The sequence below is a fragment of the Lemur catta genome, chromosome 19, assembly GCF_020740605.2.
Source record: "Lemur catta isolate mLemCat1 chromosome 19, mLemCat1.pri, whole genome shotgun sequence".
Classification (NCBI taxonomy): Eukaryota; Metazoa; Chordata; class Mammalia; order Primates; family Lemuridae; genus Lemur; species Lemur catta.
This window is the reverse complement of record NC_059146.1, coordinates 16,698,824-16,713,881: the sequence shown is the minus strand read 5'-3', so window position 1 is coordinate 16,713,881 and position 15,058 is coordinate 16,698,824. Positions and strand designations below refer to the sequence as shown.

Here is a 15,058-nt window from a genome sequence, read left to right as displayed (position 1 = left end):
AAGGCTCACCTTGTATGAAAAAGTTGGGACACACTGCTTTGGCTTGTTTTTATTAGTATAATTACAGATTAGCTTAACAAAAACTGTCTGGCCATTGTGTCTAAAGAAAATATATTAAGCTGGTAACTTCTGTGGAACATATGAGGTAGGACTGTTGGCATGGCCCTGAGGATTTTAGATGGTTATCACTGTCATCAACAAACCCAATTTTATTGCATGCTTTGTAATGGATATTACTGTTTTATGTAACTAAAAACTAGTTTGGCTCCTAAGTTCTTGGAAAGTACACATACACTCAATTATATTCCATTTTTTAAGTATTTGCAATAAAATTGACAGATTCTAGTATATTGTAATAAAGAGCTAGTATATTAAAGATTCTAGTATATTAAAGAGTGTATATGCAATAAAATTGGGAATAATATAAATACTTTTTTTAAATGGTAAAAAAGTGTTTTATTTGGAATTGAATCATGGCTTACCGTCTACTTCATGACCGTGAACAGGTTACTTACCTGTGTCTCAATTTAACTGTAGCGATGATAATGGTATCTCCCCCCAAAGGGTACTCAGAAGGATTTTAAATGACTTAAGTGAGTTAATACCAATGCAGCTATTAAATTAATGCCTTAATCCATAAGACTCTTAAAAATGTTGGCATCTGTAGTCATCATCACCTTATAATTTGTAAATCAAAACATAAGGCCAGGCAAAGTGGCTGATGCCTGTAATCCCAGAGGCAGGAGGATCACTTGAGGTCAGGAGTTCAAGACCAGCCTGGGCAACACAGCCACGACCCAGTCTCTACAAAAAATAAGAAAAATTAGCCAGGTGTGGTGGCAGATGCCTGTGGTCCCACCTATTCGGGAGGCTGAGGCAGGGAGATGGCTTGAGCCCAGCAGTTTGAGGCTGCAGTGAGCTATGATCATGCCACTGCACTCCAGCCTGGTGCCAGAGAGCCTGTCTCTTGAAAAGAAAATTTTCAGTTTTTAGAATGATTATTTTGTTCATCATCTAGATCTGAGTACCTTCTTTGAGTTCTATTGTAGTGTCATAGCTTTGTTTATCAAAGGTTGACAATAGCTGTCTAAAAAACATGTTTCTGTTGAAGATACTCTTCATTATATATTTGATTTTATTCTTTATAGAGTGGCTTGTACTGTCATCCAAACTGTTAGCAAAAGATGTAGTACAGATGTTTAAACATGCACGCCTGCTCTGTCTAGAGCAGTTACTAGCTATTATATTGCCAGTAGTCCTTTTCCTGTGACTAGCTTGCAGATTATTAGAATCATACATTAATGTATATTTTTACATTTATTCTAGCATTTGAAACAACAACAAGAAGGCCTTAGCCATTTGATTAGCATCATAAAAGATGACCTAGAAGATATAAAGTTGGTAGAACATGGATTGAATGAAACTATCCACATCAGAGGTGGTGTCTTTAGTTGACAGTTCGCAGACCTGTGTTTCAAGTTTTGTGAAATGCATCTTCTTAGTGCATCAAGCCTTCTTAGTGCATCAAGCCTTCCTTAATGGAGAGAAAAAAAAAAAAAGGGAAAACAATCCTCTCCCGGCTTGGTTTTTTGAGAAGGTTACTAACAAATTACTGTTCATCAAATCTGAAATAACATAGTCACCTCACAGCTCTTCAAAGAAAACCTTTGAAAGATTTCTATCTAAAAGCTGTATTTACTTTAAAAAGAAGTGCATAATTACCAAAAGTATATGTACTATTGTACATTTTTACAACAGCATTTTCTTAAATATAATCAGTGTTTAATGATTATTTGTCCATTGAACTTGTACTCTGCTTTCCATAGCAAGTAAATATAAAATATCTACTTTGCATATAACAAAATAAACTGTATAATTACTTGACTGTTGGAGGTTTATACTTCAGAATGTAAAGGTACATCAGTTTTTATATTTGTGAATTCATCTGTGGGAGGAGTAAAGAAAATCTAAAAGTAATGATTAATGTGGTTTTCTTTTTGTTCTATAAAGATTTGAAAATATATTTTTATATTATTTTATTTACTTGGAATTTACAGAACACACACCTAAGCAATTAGGATATAACAAAATTACCATTTTTTGCTATTTTTTAAAAAATATTTCTTAAATGTACACAAATAAATTCTTAATTTGTAGTTTTATATAATTCTGTCTGATGCTTTATTTATTTGGTTTTTGGGGAATGACCATTTATGTCCATACAGTTACTAAATTCATAATCACAAAATTCAGGAATTTTAGTCTTAAGTCAAGTCTGATTTTTTTCCCTCCTAAGGACTTTTGTCAATGCCAATATATTTTGAGTTGTGTATGGCAAATAAACTTCAGATATCATCTAGTGTCTACGGCCATACCACCCTGAAGGCGCCTGATCTTGGAAGCTAAGCAGGGTTGGGCCGGTTAGTACTTGGATGGGAGATATCATCTAGTATAAACAAATCTTAATACCCAATATGGTAGTGTTCAGAGGTGGGGCTACTGGGAGGTAATCAGGTCATGAGGGTGGAGCCTTCATAAATGGGATTAGTGCTCTACTTCTGTTCCTTCTGCCATCTGAGGGTGAGAAGACAGCAGTTTGCAAGCCAGGAAGAGGGCCTTCACCAGGAAGTGAATCTGCCACCACCTTGATCTAGGACTTCCAGTTTCCAGAACTGTGAGAAATAAATTTCTGTTGCTCATAAGCCACCTCGTCTATGGTATTCTGTTATCACAGCCCAAAACACCAAATTCTTTCTAAATGTGGGCAGATGGGAGAAAGATCCACTTTGGCCCCAGGACTAAGTTGTGTTCTGTAACACAGTTTACCAGAGATTCTGTATTTAGTCCTCAGCTAGTCAGTGGTTCTTGTGGCTAGTCTTCAAAATTTTTAACACAAAGAGAAGTGGTGGAGTGAAAAGAAAGCACACTCACCTGTAACACCCAGTTTAGATTTTATGCAGCTTCTCTGTACCTTTAGAAGTGGCCTCAAATCCTTTTGGAAACATTGGCAAAGTGTAAGCAAATCACAGTTACCCAGGCCTATGCCTAAATCAGTCACTATTCAACTACAATACCTCAGGAAAAAGGGTAACTACACTGTATAATTTTGTCTTTCCTTGCTTGACGTTTCATATTCACTCAGTACCCTGTCTACTCTCCTGGGTTAGTATGAGATTTAAGTTAGAGACTATGTATGTGAAGCATTTTGTAAACTGTTGAATTTATAAAAATATAAATGTTCAAATATCCAGGGAAGATGAAAAGACTGAGGGATTAGGGATGATGCTATTTGAAGGCAAAGTTTAATCCTTCAAAGAGATGAGTAAAATAACTAAAATTCTAATTCAAGTATTAAATTCATGTTAACCACTAAGATTAGTGGTTGACATTTTAATACGTGGAAATTCTGAAATTATATCTAATAAAGTCTTTTATTGAATTTAATCAGAAGTATACAGTTTGGGTTTTTTTTTCAATTATAAGATTAGTATAGAAATAAGTGAAAAGTTAATTCTGTGGCATTGTATCTGGACCAACTTTCTGAATTTACAAAATGAATAACAAATAATACAGTTCTTTGTAAGTGACTTTGGCCAACAAGTGAAAAAATACATCATTCCTCTTGATCTCCTATGGGATCCCTATAATGTATTTCAAGTAAAGAATATGAAAGATAAAGAATGTATCAAACTATAGAGGAACAAAGATTTATAGCAGAAGCACCGATTAAAATGATGAATGTCCCAAACGGTGGAAGGAGCATTTTGCCAGAGGATGCAGAAGGATGGGTTTTGGGACCTGGAACAGGAACTGGACCTGTTAATGAGAATACACAGTCACTAACACATGTCATTTCTGATGTCAGGTATCATCCACCTGTAAAGTATATCCAGAATATGTAAACAATGACACTAAACTTGAGTTAAATACTTAGCTGAAATATATCCAACCAGGAAAAATTTTCATTACAGATTTCAGGCTGTATTCCCATACAGTTGACCCTTGAACAATGAGCACCAATCCCCCATGCAATGGAAAAGCCACATACAACTCTTGATTTCCCAAAACTTAACTACTAATAGCCTACTGTTGACTGGAAGCCTTACTGATAACATAAACAGTCGATTAACATGTATTGTGTACATTATGTACAGTATTATGTACTGTATTCTTACAATAAAGCTAGAGAAAAGGATATGTTAAGAACTCATAAGGAAGAGAAAATACATTTACAGTACTGTATTGATATCATAAGTTTCCATTGTTTGAGATGAGCTGTCTGAAATGAAGAGCACCTGCAGCTGCAGGCCTCAATCTGTGCAAAGCAAGCAAGCAGTTCACCTTTTTCTTGTAATGTCATGACTTTTCTCTGCTTGGGAATACTTACAGAATCACTAGTGGCACTTCCTATGAGTATTGCACTAAACGTGAAAAATACGCAAGAACTGTGAGAGGTCACTTTTTACAATGATGTGCAATTTATTGGAGAGATGAACTGCTTATGCAGAGATTGTCAGCATCACATGGCACTGTAAGCAGACGCAACACTTGGGTGTACTGTAAGTTACAGGAGGTGGCTACGAAATTATTACAATAGTACAGTATGTACTATAATTTTATGCAGTTATGATTTAATACTGCATAAATATGCATGAACTTTAACATGTAAAGTTTGTTTGCATTTCTCGTGACTATGAATGGCACCATGTATAGTCTGTTCGTGTAAGTTTTGGGAAATTTTAACTTTTATAATATGTGTACATTTTATGGTAGAAAATAAAATAGTATCTACATATATTTTATGTATTAATGATATACCCAGCTTTTTCTTAATTTTTTTCCATATTTCTAGGCTATGCAGTTCTGTGGGGTTTTTCAAACTGTTAAAATTCTCCAAAAATTTTTCTAATAATTTATTTTTAAAAATCCATGTATAAATGGACCCATGCAGTTCAACCCTGTGTTGTTCAAGGGTCAACTGTCTATCATCAGGGTGTGCTGCTCTAGGTTTTATCATAGGATTTCACAAGCTTTGTAATCTCTATATAGCCAAGATAATTATTTTTTGTTGTTCAAGTTCTCTAGAATTTCTTAGCAATTTTCTATTTCCATTTTCTATATATACATGCAAGGTAAAGTTTAACTGTGTCTTATATTTCAAACAAGACAGCATATTTTATATGCATATTCAAATAACTATCAATATACAATTGGATATACAGTCATCCCTTGGTATCCACAGGGGATTGGTTCTAGGACCCCTGATCCACAGATGCTCAAATCTTATATAAAATGGTATCATATTTGCAATATAAGCCACACACATCCTCCTTATACTTTAAGCCCTCTCTAGATTACTTGTAACACCTAATACAATTTAAATGCTATATAAATAGTTGTTATACTGTATTGGTTTTATTTGTATTCTTATTGCTTTTTCCCCAAATATTTTTGATCTGAGGTTGGTTGAATCCCTGAGGATACAGAGGACCGACTGTAGCTGCTTTTTTAAATGATAAGCTTGCAAGCTGATAAAAAATAAATAAATGCTTTTCCCTCCACACACACACTGCTCTGGAGAAAACTGCTTCCCTTTCATCTGAACTAGTGGAGAGGAGCACATTCATAGGATAATCTGTTTCACACTGCCCTACACTCAAGATAACTGATTTACAGCTGTATTTTTGTTTAAACAGACTATACAGGGAAGGGTTGACTGGAAGTATCCAAATGGGATCATCATTTGAATTTCATAAATGAAGCCAAGAGAAATAATCTTATAAAAGCCTTCATATTATCAATTTACTTGCCGTAATCATAAACATGCAGTTACATGTATACAGATGGAGAGATGGACAGGCAGACGCATGCATGCATTAGTACAGTCATGTGCTGCCTAACACTTTGGTTAACAACAGACCATATATATACGACAGTGCTCTCCCCTAAGATGATAATGGGGTGGGAAAATTCCTATCGCCTAGTGATGTAGTCACCATGACGCATTACTCACGTGTCTGTGGCGACGCAGGTGTAAACAAACCTACTGCACTGCCAGTCATGTAAGTATAGCGGACACAATTATGTACGGTACATAATACTTGATAGTGAACAGCTGTGTTACTGGTTTACGTATTTGCTATACTATACTTTTCATTATGTTAGACTGTATTCCTTCTACTCTTATTATTTTAAGTTCACTGTAAAAAAAGCCTCAGGCAGTTCCTTTCAGGAGGTATTCCAAAAGAAGGCATTGTTATCACAGGAGATGGCAGCTCCGTGCATGTCATTGCCCCTGAAGACCTTCCAGTGGGACCAGATGTGGAGGTGGAAGACAGTGATATTGATGACCTTGACCCTGTGCAGGCCTAGGCTAATGTGTGTGTGTCTAAGTTTTAAACAATTTAAAAAGTAAAAAAATAAAACTTTAAAATTAGAGAAAAGGTTATAGAATAAAGATATAAAGAAAAAATACTTTTGTATAGCCACGTGTTTGCATTTTAAGCTAAGTGTTATTATAAAAAAGTAAACAAGTTTAAAAAAATTAAAAAGTTTATAAAGTAAAAATGTTAAAGTTAGCTAAAGTTAATTTATTGCAGGAAAAAATGTTTTAATTTAGTGTAGTCTCAGTGTGCAGTGTTTATAAAGTCTACAATAGTGTCCATTAATGTGCTCGGACTTGATTCACTCACCACTCACTCACCGACTCATCCACAGCAACTTCCAGTCCTGCAAGCTCCGTTCATGGTAAGTGCCCTATGCAGGTGTACCATTTCTTATCTTTTATATCATATTTTTACCATACTTTTCTGTGTTTAGATATGTTTAGATACATGGTGCACAACTGCCTGCAGTGTAGTAACATGGTGTACAGGTTTACGGCCTATAAGCCACAGGCTGCACCATATACCAGGTGTGTTAGTAGGCTGCACTATCTAGGTTTGCGTAAGTGCACCCGATGATGTTTGCACAACAATGAAACTGCCTACGACTTATTTCTCAGAACGTATCCCTGTCATTAAGCAACGTATGACTGTACGTGAGTATAGACCAGTGGTTCTCAAGGGGGCAGTATTGCTCCCTGAGAGGCAGTTTGGACAATTGTCAGAGTATTTTTCTGACTGTTCCAACAATGGGGTGGAGGTAGAAGGCTAGATAGATATTAATATTTTGCAATGCTAGGGACAGTCTTGGACAACGAAAAATTGACCCACTTCCTGCACAACTTTCAAGTGCACTGCTAGACATACATAAGTTAAAAAGCTATTTAAAATGATCAAACCCAGAACCTAACGCAATTTTACATATAAAAAAATATTTGGGGATAGTTTTTTTGTTTTTTTTTTTTGAGACAGGGTCTCGCTTTGTTGCCCGGGCTAGAGTGAGTGCCGTGGTGTCAGCCTAGCTCACAGCAACCTCAAACTCCTGGGCTTCAGCGATCCTACTGCCTTCAGCCTCCCGGGTAGCTGGGACTACAGGCATGTGCCACCATGCCCGGCTAATTTTTTCTATATATATTTTAGTTGGCCAGATAATTTCTTTCTATGGGGATAGTTTTAATAAACATTAATCATTAGTTTTTATCTAGTGTCTGCTGTATTTCTTCACTTTCATTTTCTTATACTTCCTGTATAGAACAGTTTCCAATCTTAAGTCCAAATTTACTTGCATAAATAGATACAAGCATTCTACTACTTCATTATCCTTTTGAGTATAATCTAAGTATTTACATACTGAAATGTATGTAATTTGTTATAAATCATAGTCAGGACATTATATTGACCTTTATGGGTTAAGGTACAACTTATTTAAGATCTTCCTTCAGTATAATATACGGACTTCATAAAATATTTGCTATAAAAAGGGAGAACCACTGTTCTCAACAGCATACTCTCTAGACACAGTTAAAAATGATTATTTAAGAAACAAGGTCAAGTTGCCCCCAACACACACAGACACACACAAGCATTTGGATATGACAGTATACTTTGTTATGATGATGCCTTAAACTCTTGCAACCTTATTCCCTTCACTAAGGAAAAATAAATTCTCACTTTTTCTGTATTACAGAAAAGGACATTTATCAACTGAGGAAATGAAGTATTTCTTACTAGGATTGTTGATATTTTCTTGAGTTTCGTCTTCTAAAATATAAAGAGATTTTGAGTTAATTGCATTGTATGCCTACTTATCCAGAAGAGAAAGATATGATTAAAGATTAAGCAAACTTGCTTATCTCTGGGAATGGGCCTGAGGGGCAGGGTAATGGGTTTACAGTGATGTGTGGGGTTAGGGGAAAGGCTTAATCTGTACTCATCTGTACTCTGAAATTTTTTCATCATGAATATGTGTTTCCATTAAAAAAGGTTGAAATTTTATTTACAAAAAAGCACTTTTTCTACATATTGAACTCAGATTCCCAAGTACAACATTAACACCTACCATTTACTGAGTACATACTGTGTGCCATGCTTGTCCAAATGCTTTAGGTACCTTGTCACCTTTACTTCTTACAGTCCTATTAGGTAGGTATAGTTATCTACATTTCACAGATGTTCCTTAAAACATCTATGAAATGTTCTGAGGAGTGACATGCATTACCACAGAGGTAGCAGAATCTGATTTCAAAGCCTTTGCTTTTAATTACTGTGCTATATAGAGGCTCCTTAACTTACAGTGGGATTATGTCCCAATAAACCTAACTTGAAAATATTTTAAGTCAAAAATATGTTTAATTAAAACACCCAACCTACGAAACATCGTAGTTTAGCCTAGCCTACCTTAAACATACTCAGAACACTTACATCAGCCTACAGTTGGGCAAAATCATCTAACATAAAGCCTATTTTATAATAAAATGTCAGATATCTCACGTAATTTATTGAATACTGTACTGAACGTGAAAAACAGAATGGTTGTATAAGTACTCTAAGTAGTTTCTGCTGAATGTGTATCTCTTTCACACCACTGTAAGTTGAACCATCTTAAATCAGAAACCATCTGTGAAGTATTACAGTATTACCATATTTTGACAGCTTTGAAGCCAAATGCCAGTTCTAGGAGCCCAGAAGTGTATAACTAAATCTGGCTGGAACACAAGTGTTGTATAGCACAAAATAAAACTTGAAAAGTCTGGCCGGGAGTGGTGGCTCACACCTATAATTCTAGCACTCTGGGAAGCCAAGCTGGGAGGATTGTTGGAGCTCAGGAGTTCAAAACCAGCCTGAGCAAGAGCGAAACCCCGTCTCTACAAAAAAAGGAAAATGAGTCAGGTGTGGTGGCTGTCATCCCAGCTACTTGGGAGGCTGAGACAGGAGGATCGCTTGAGCCCAGGAGTTTGAGGATGCAGTGAGCTATGATGACACCACTGCACTCCAGCTGGAGTGACAGAGCAAGACTCTATCTCAAAAAAAAGAAAAAGAAAAGTTTGAGTCCTGGTTGTCTCTTTCTAGCCTCTTTCAGGTTCCTTAACCTTCCTGCATTTCATGTCCTCATCTCTGATGTGGCAGTAGCAATATCTACCTTATTGAATTAAATGAGATCCTGTGTACTATTTTCACATCTCATTCATTCATTCACTTACTTAAGACAGGATCTTGCTCTGTTGCCAGGCTAGAGTGCATTGGCGTCATCATAGCTCACAGCAACCTCAAATTCCCAGGCTCAAGTGATCCTCCTGCCTCAGCCTCCTGAGTAGTTGGGACTACAAGTGCGTGCCACTATACCTGGCTAATTTTTCTATTTTGTGTGGATATGGGCGTCTCGCTATGTTGCTCAATCTGGTCTCGAACTCCTGGGCTCAAACGATCCTTCTACCTTGGCCTACCATAGTGCTAAGATTACAGGCATGAGCCACTGTGCCTGCCAGCCCATATCGCCTTTTAAAAAGCCTGCACTACACATAGCTTTCCAGGAGAGGGCATAATGCACTACAGTCCCAGTAAAACCTAGTGGCCTATTTGTGGGAGGATACGGAGAGTGTAGTGAGGATCACAGAATGGCTAGACCCAATATTAGCATGTTGTACAGTTCTCATTCATGCTTCCTGGGTGATGCCATTCCTGTGTCTACAGATTCCCTCACAATAGCCAGCTCACCCTAGGAAGGTCCTGCCTCTTTCTGGAATAGACAGGCACAGCTGGAGGCCAGCTGGTCCAGTTTCAGGTCAAACGCCTTTTTCTGCTTGGCTCAGAGAACCATAATAGCAGCCCGCTGCTCACACTGAAAGTTCTCAACACTTCCCCCTCTGGCTTGCACACTGGGATGTCGGAAACTGTACAGCCAGATGTCTTCCCCAGATCCCGTAAGACTGAGCTAACTGAATGATTACGGTAAAGGACTTAGAACCCCCTGGTGCCACCACCCCCAATAAAGAATTTATTACCAGGTTTTTCATCCGGTTGTACCACTTTTATTCCTAAATGAGAAAGAGATTTTTAGACAATAATAAATACAGCTACCATTTACTACTATTTTGCTACCATTCATTTTACCAGGTTCTTTATCTCATTAGGGCTCTAATCAGTCCTGCAAGATAGAAGCTTTCCTCATTGTACAGATGAGGAAGCAGATGTATGGGGAAGTACAGTAACTTATACAAAGCTATTCACAGGCAAATGGCAGAGGAGAGACTGCCTGCAGCCTGGGTATCTGTCTACACAGCTCACGTGCATCTCCCATACCCTGCTCAGCATCTGCCTTTCAGACAATCACAGCATGACTAGCAAGACCCCAGTGAGAGCACTGTGCAAATTTGGGTCCAGCAAGCTGAAAAGATGCAGAACATACAAAGTATGTCATCAGTGTCACTAGAGATTCACTCCAAAGTTGTGGCCAGATAAATCCAACAGTACAAATTTGGGTCAATATAAGAGTAGCTGAACTCCCTCTATAAGCTACATTCGTGCTTTATGTCGCTGTGAACATGTTTCTGTACACAGCATGCAGCTGCCATAGACAGCAATGTTAAGCAAAGCTGAGCACTGTGTGGATGGATACAATTTTGTGAATGCCAAAAATCTAATTTCCTTAACAGATGATCATTCCCATAGTAACAAAACCTACAAAAAATTATTTTCAAAGCACCACATGAACTGAGGAGAAAAGATTTTAAGCACTGGATAGCGGCTCTGTACCTTGAGATTCTGTGATTTTATAGTCCTTACAGACAGTCCTGTGAGGTAAATATGACAAGTTGGCCACATTCGAAAGATGACAATTCTGAGGCACAGAGAACTGCCATTACTCTCTGTAGATCTCTGGTAAAATATTATATCACATCCACTTTTTCTTTTCTTACTTCTCCTTGTCTTAAAAAATAAATTAACCCTGGTGGCCTTTTTATTTTTTTCTTCCCCTACAAGCATAAGTTTTGAGGTCCTTCTGAGGAAGCTGACTGGAGTCACTGCTCCGTTTCTCTGGTTACACAAGCTCAAGGCCCCTCAATGGCCTTGCCCTCAGCTACCGCCTCACACTTTTAAAACAACCACTTTGGGGCCGAGACAGGGCCGGATGCAGAAGGCCAGTGCAGAGGAGCAGGGAGAGGCTGGGAGGAGAGAGCCAGGCCATAAGAAGGGGAGGGGCCGGACTAAAAAATAAAATAAAATATTCATTTTTGTTGCTGTATCTGAAAGGTAGGTTAAATCTACCATGGCAAATACACTGGAAAAACACTCAAAGAACCACATACATTGAGGAACAGGTACTTGGTCATAAGTTAAAAGACCTGGCTCCTTCACTCACTTTTGTGATCTTGTACAAAGTACTCACACTTTTCTGCATGTCTAATGGTGACAGTTATATCTCTACCCCCCAAACTGGCATCTGCCCCTCTGGCACGCCTAACATTGCTTACCAGGTAGTGAAAAAGGTTCTGGAATTTTCATTCCTAAATGAAAAAGAAGTTTTTAGTGATCTGCAGTTTGCTCCAGTAAGTATAATTTTCAAACTCTTGTCTGGTAAGCTCAAGATATACAAGTACCAAAGGTCGCACTGCACTGTAGTTTCTGCCTTTTTATTTAAAAGTTCTGGCCTCATAAACCTTCACTGTGCAAATCCACTCCAAGCTTAGAGGAGTCTTCTGCCATGGCACTTCACTGAGTGGGTGTCTATGCCAGGAGAGCACTGTGTTTAGTTACCTGGAGATCCCAGATGAAGAGATTTTAGCCCACGCTAAGAGTCAGCCTGTGCATGAAGCTGAGGTTTCTACTGAGTAACTTTAGCAGTAGAAGCTGCAAGGTGCTGGACTGAGGCATCCAGCTGTCCGCAGCCTTTCCCTCAGCCGCCTTCCCAGCAGAGCTGGTTCTCCTGCCCCAGAGACAACGTTCGTTCGGGAAGCACAGGAATGCTAAGGAGGAAACGCACTTTCTCTACTCTCTTCCCCAGCTCAGTCTTTGTAAGGGAAATATTCATGAATAATAGTCTCATTATTGATAATACTCTCTTTAATGCCTTAGGAATCTTTCTCACCTAACACCTCGGGCTCAGGGAGCAAACAGAAAGGTGTCTTACCAGGTATTTGGGTGGGTTCAAAGATTTTTATACCTAAAAGCAGAAATGAGTATCAGTTAATCAGTTATCTTATATTGTTAATGTTCCCCTTTGTCTACACTTCCCCCATATCCAACTCTCAAAAAAAGAAAAGGGAAACAACAAAAATTCCTTTCAATGGCTCTTCACTCCCCCATGAGAAAAAGTCCAAACTCCTTAGCCTGGACTTCAAAACCTTCTGTGATCTAGCCCTACCTCTCTAACCTTATTCTTCATAAGGCAGTCCTAGTACATTGGTTTTTAAATGAAACCGTACCGGGTTTAAGTCTCTGCTTGGTTTAGCTCTATTGTCATTATAGTTATTAGCTCTACGACTTTGGGCAGGCTACTTAATCCCTCTGAACTTCAAACGCTCATTTTGCAAAAGAAATACTTGCCCTGTAGGCTTGTAGTGAGTGAGTGAGGACTAAAGGAAATACTGCATAAAAAGTGCTTGGTACATCGTATGGAACATAAAAAGCACTCAATAAATGAAGTCCCTGTGTTCTAGCTTAACTCATTCCTCAAACTCTTCAGGCTCAGGTAATGTTCTTAATCCTAGGAGTCCTATCTCCTCCTAACCTGTAGCTAGTTTCAGAGAGTAAGTAAAAGATGATTTACCAGGTAAGACAGTGAACTCCTGGGTTTTTTCTCCTAAGGATGAGAGTAAGAACAATTTAGTAAAAATTGTCATCAGCTTAAACATTAATTTAACGTTATACTTGGCTTTTACAGAAAGCTTTGAATGCTTTGAGAAATGGCAGGGGAAAGGGTAAAAAAAGAGGAGAGAAGATTTAACCCACTGGATCCTAGCTTATGGTAAGAACTATGGCTAGCAACTCAGAATCTCTCCAGATTAAGCAAACAGCTCTTGCTATTTTCTTTTTTTTAGATTCAATCCAAAGACTCTGACCCAAAATTGTCATGACTGATCTATATATTTAAAAAAAAATTTTTTTTAAGAGATGGGGGTCTTGCTCTATTGCTCAGGCTGGAATACAGTGGGGTCTGATCATAGCTCACTGCAGCCTTGAACTCCTGGGCTCAAGTGATCCTCCTGCCTCAGCCTCCCGAAGAGCTGGGACTAGAGGTGCATGCTACCACCTTGGCTAACTTTTTATTTTCTGTAGAGACAGGGTCTCAACTATGTTGCTCAGGTTGGTCTTGAACTCATGGCCTCGAGCGATCCTCCCACCTTGGCCTGCCAAAGTGGTAATATTACAGGTGTGAGCCACCACATCCAGCCTATATATATATATATATTTAAAAATAATGTCTCCTGATTATGTAATACATTAAAATTGTAGATAATTTCAAAAACACAGGAAATTATTAAGAATTAAAAATCACTTAAAACATATCTCTGATTCTTAACATTTTTGATTCTTAACATTTCCTTTCAATCCTTTTTGCTATGCATTTATATGTGCATACATATTTAATAAAGTTAATATTATACTCTATATGCTGTTTTATATCCTATTATTTACCACTGTATTATGAATACTTTATCTTTAAATGTTTTCAAAAACATTTCAAAAATGAAATTTCTAAGTTTAGTGTTTTATAATATAAATATAATTTTATTTAATAATACCTAACTGTTGGACACTGAGGTTGTTTCTAAATTTTTGCTACTGTCAAACAAAAATTACAGGAGGCCAGGCTTTGGACTAAGTTTCTGTACTAGGTCCCGACAGACCAGACTGAAAATTGAAACGGAGTCACCCATATTAAAGTTCCACACATACTATGCAGTGATCAGGGGGTTAAAAAAAATAAAAATAAAGTTCCACACCACCCAAACTAAGCTGTCTGACCTTTGAAGAAATCAGCAGAAAGAGATAACAGCCAATTTCCCAAACAGTCCAGTTTAAAATCTTCAATCAGCTTGATATTAAAGTTCCCTCTGCTTTAATCCTTACACACAAAAAAAGATAGCCTGACATAACAGGATGTTAACCAGGAGTTCTTCCATTGTTCTGTCTAAAAGTAACTAATACACTCTTTATTCTTTCCTTCTGCTTTCTTCCCTCCTTCTCTGTCTATAAAGCCAAAGTCTTGCTCGGCTCACTTGCTCTATTTTATGGAATGAAGTGTCACCCAATTCCAGTATCGCGAATAAAATTTAGATTTGTAATTTTGTCTTTTGACACTACCATGACACTGTGATAAACATTTTAAACTCAAATCTTTGTGTGTATCTCTAATTTTCTCTGGACAAATATCTGAAAGTATTACAACTGGGTCAAAGGTATAAACACTTTAAAAGCTAGTACTACCAAACTACCCTCCATAAAAAGTTGTTCCACTTTATAATCTCACCAGTAATTTATGAGAATGTTCCTGTCCAGTACCCTTGAGGACATTTGAATAATACCATTAAAATATATCACAAAAACACACGCCTGTAATCCTAGCACTCTGGGAGGCCGAGACGGGTGGATCGCTCAAGGTCAGGAGTTCGAGACCAGTCTGAGCAAGAGCGAGACCTTGTCTCTACTAAAAATAGAGAGAAATTATCTGGCCA

The 15,058-nt window shown here is 37.7% G+C and overlaps 2 protein-coding genes across 12 annotated transcripts in view; one reads left to right on the top strand and one right to left on the bottom strand.

Moving 5' to 3' along the window:
• The window catches only part of NUP54 (nucleoporin 54), a 31,729-nt gene extending 29,569 nt beyond the window's left edge, over positions 1-2,160 (top strand). The window contains exon 12 of the mRNA XM_045532845.1: positions 1,327-2,160. Within this exon, the coding sequence (XP_045388801.1) occupies positions 1,327-1,455 (129 nt within the window). The 3' untranslated portion in view covers positions 1,456-2,160. The remainder of the gene's footprint in view (positions 1-1,326) is intronic.
• ART3 (ADP-ribosyltransferase 3 (inactive)) overlaps positions 1,954-15,058 on the bottom strand; it is a 54,629-nt gene continuing 41,524 nt past the window's right edge. For 4 of the 11 annotated variants that reach the window (XM_045532848.1, XM_045532847.1, XM_045532846.1 and 1 more), the window contains 8 exons: positions 13,150-13,182; positions 12,511-12,543; positions 11,855-11,887; positions 10,385-10,417; positions 8,112-8,144; positions 3,724-3,816; positions 2,932-2,992; positions 1,954-1,967 (listed from right to left, as the gene is read on the bottom strand). In XM_045532848.1, the coding sequence (XP_045388804.1) occupies positions 2,946-2,992; positions 3,724-3,816; positions 8,112-8,144; positions 10,385-10,417; positions 11,855-11,887; positions 12,511-12,543; positions 13,150-13,182 (305 nt within the window). In that variant the 3' untranslated portion in view covers positions 1,954-1,967; positions 2,932-2,945. Of the gene's footprint in view, positions 1,968-2,931; positions 2,993-3,723; positions 3,817-8,111; positions 8,145-10,384; positions 10,418-10,682; positions 10,768-11,854; positions 11,888-12,510; positions 12,544-13,149; positions 13,183-15,058 lie in introns of those variants that run through there. The other 7 variants (XM_045532850.1, XM_045532849.1, XM_045532851.1 and 4 more) reach the window with 7 other exon arrangements.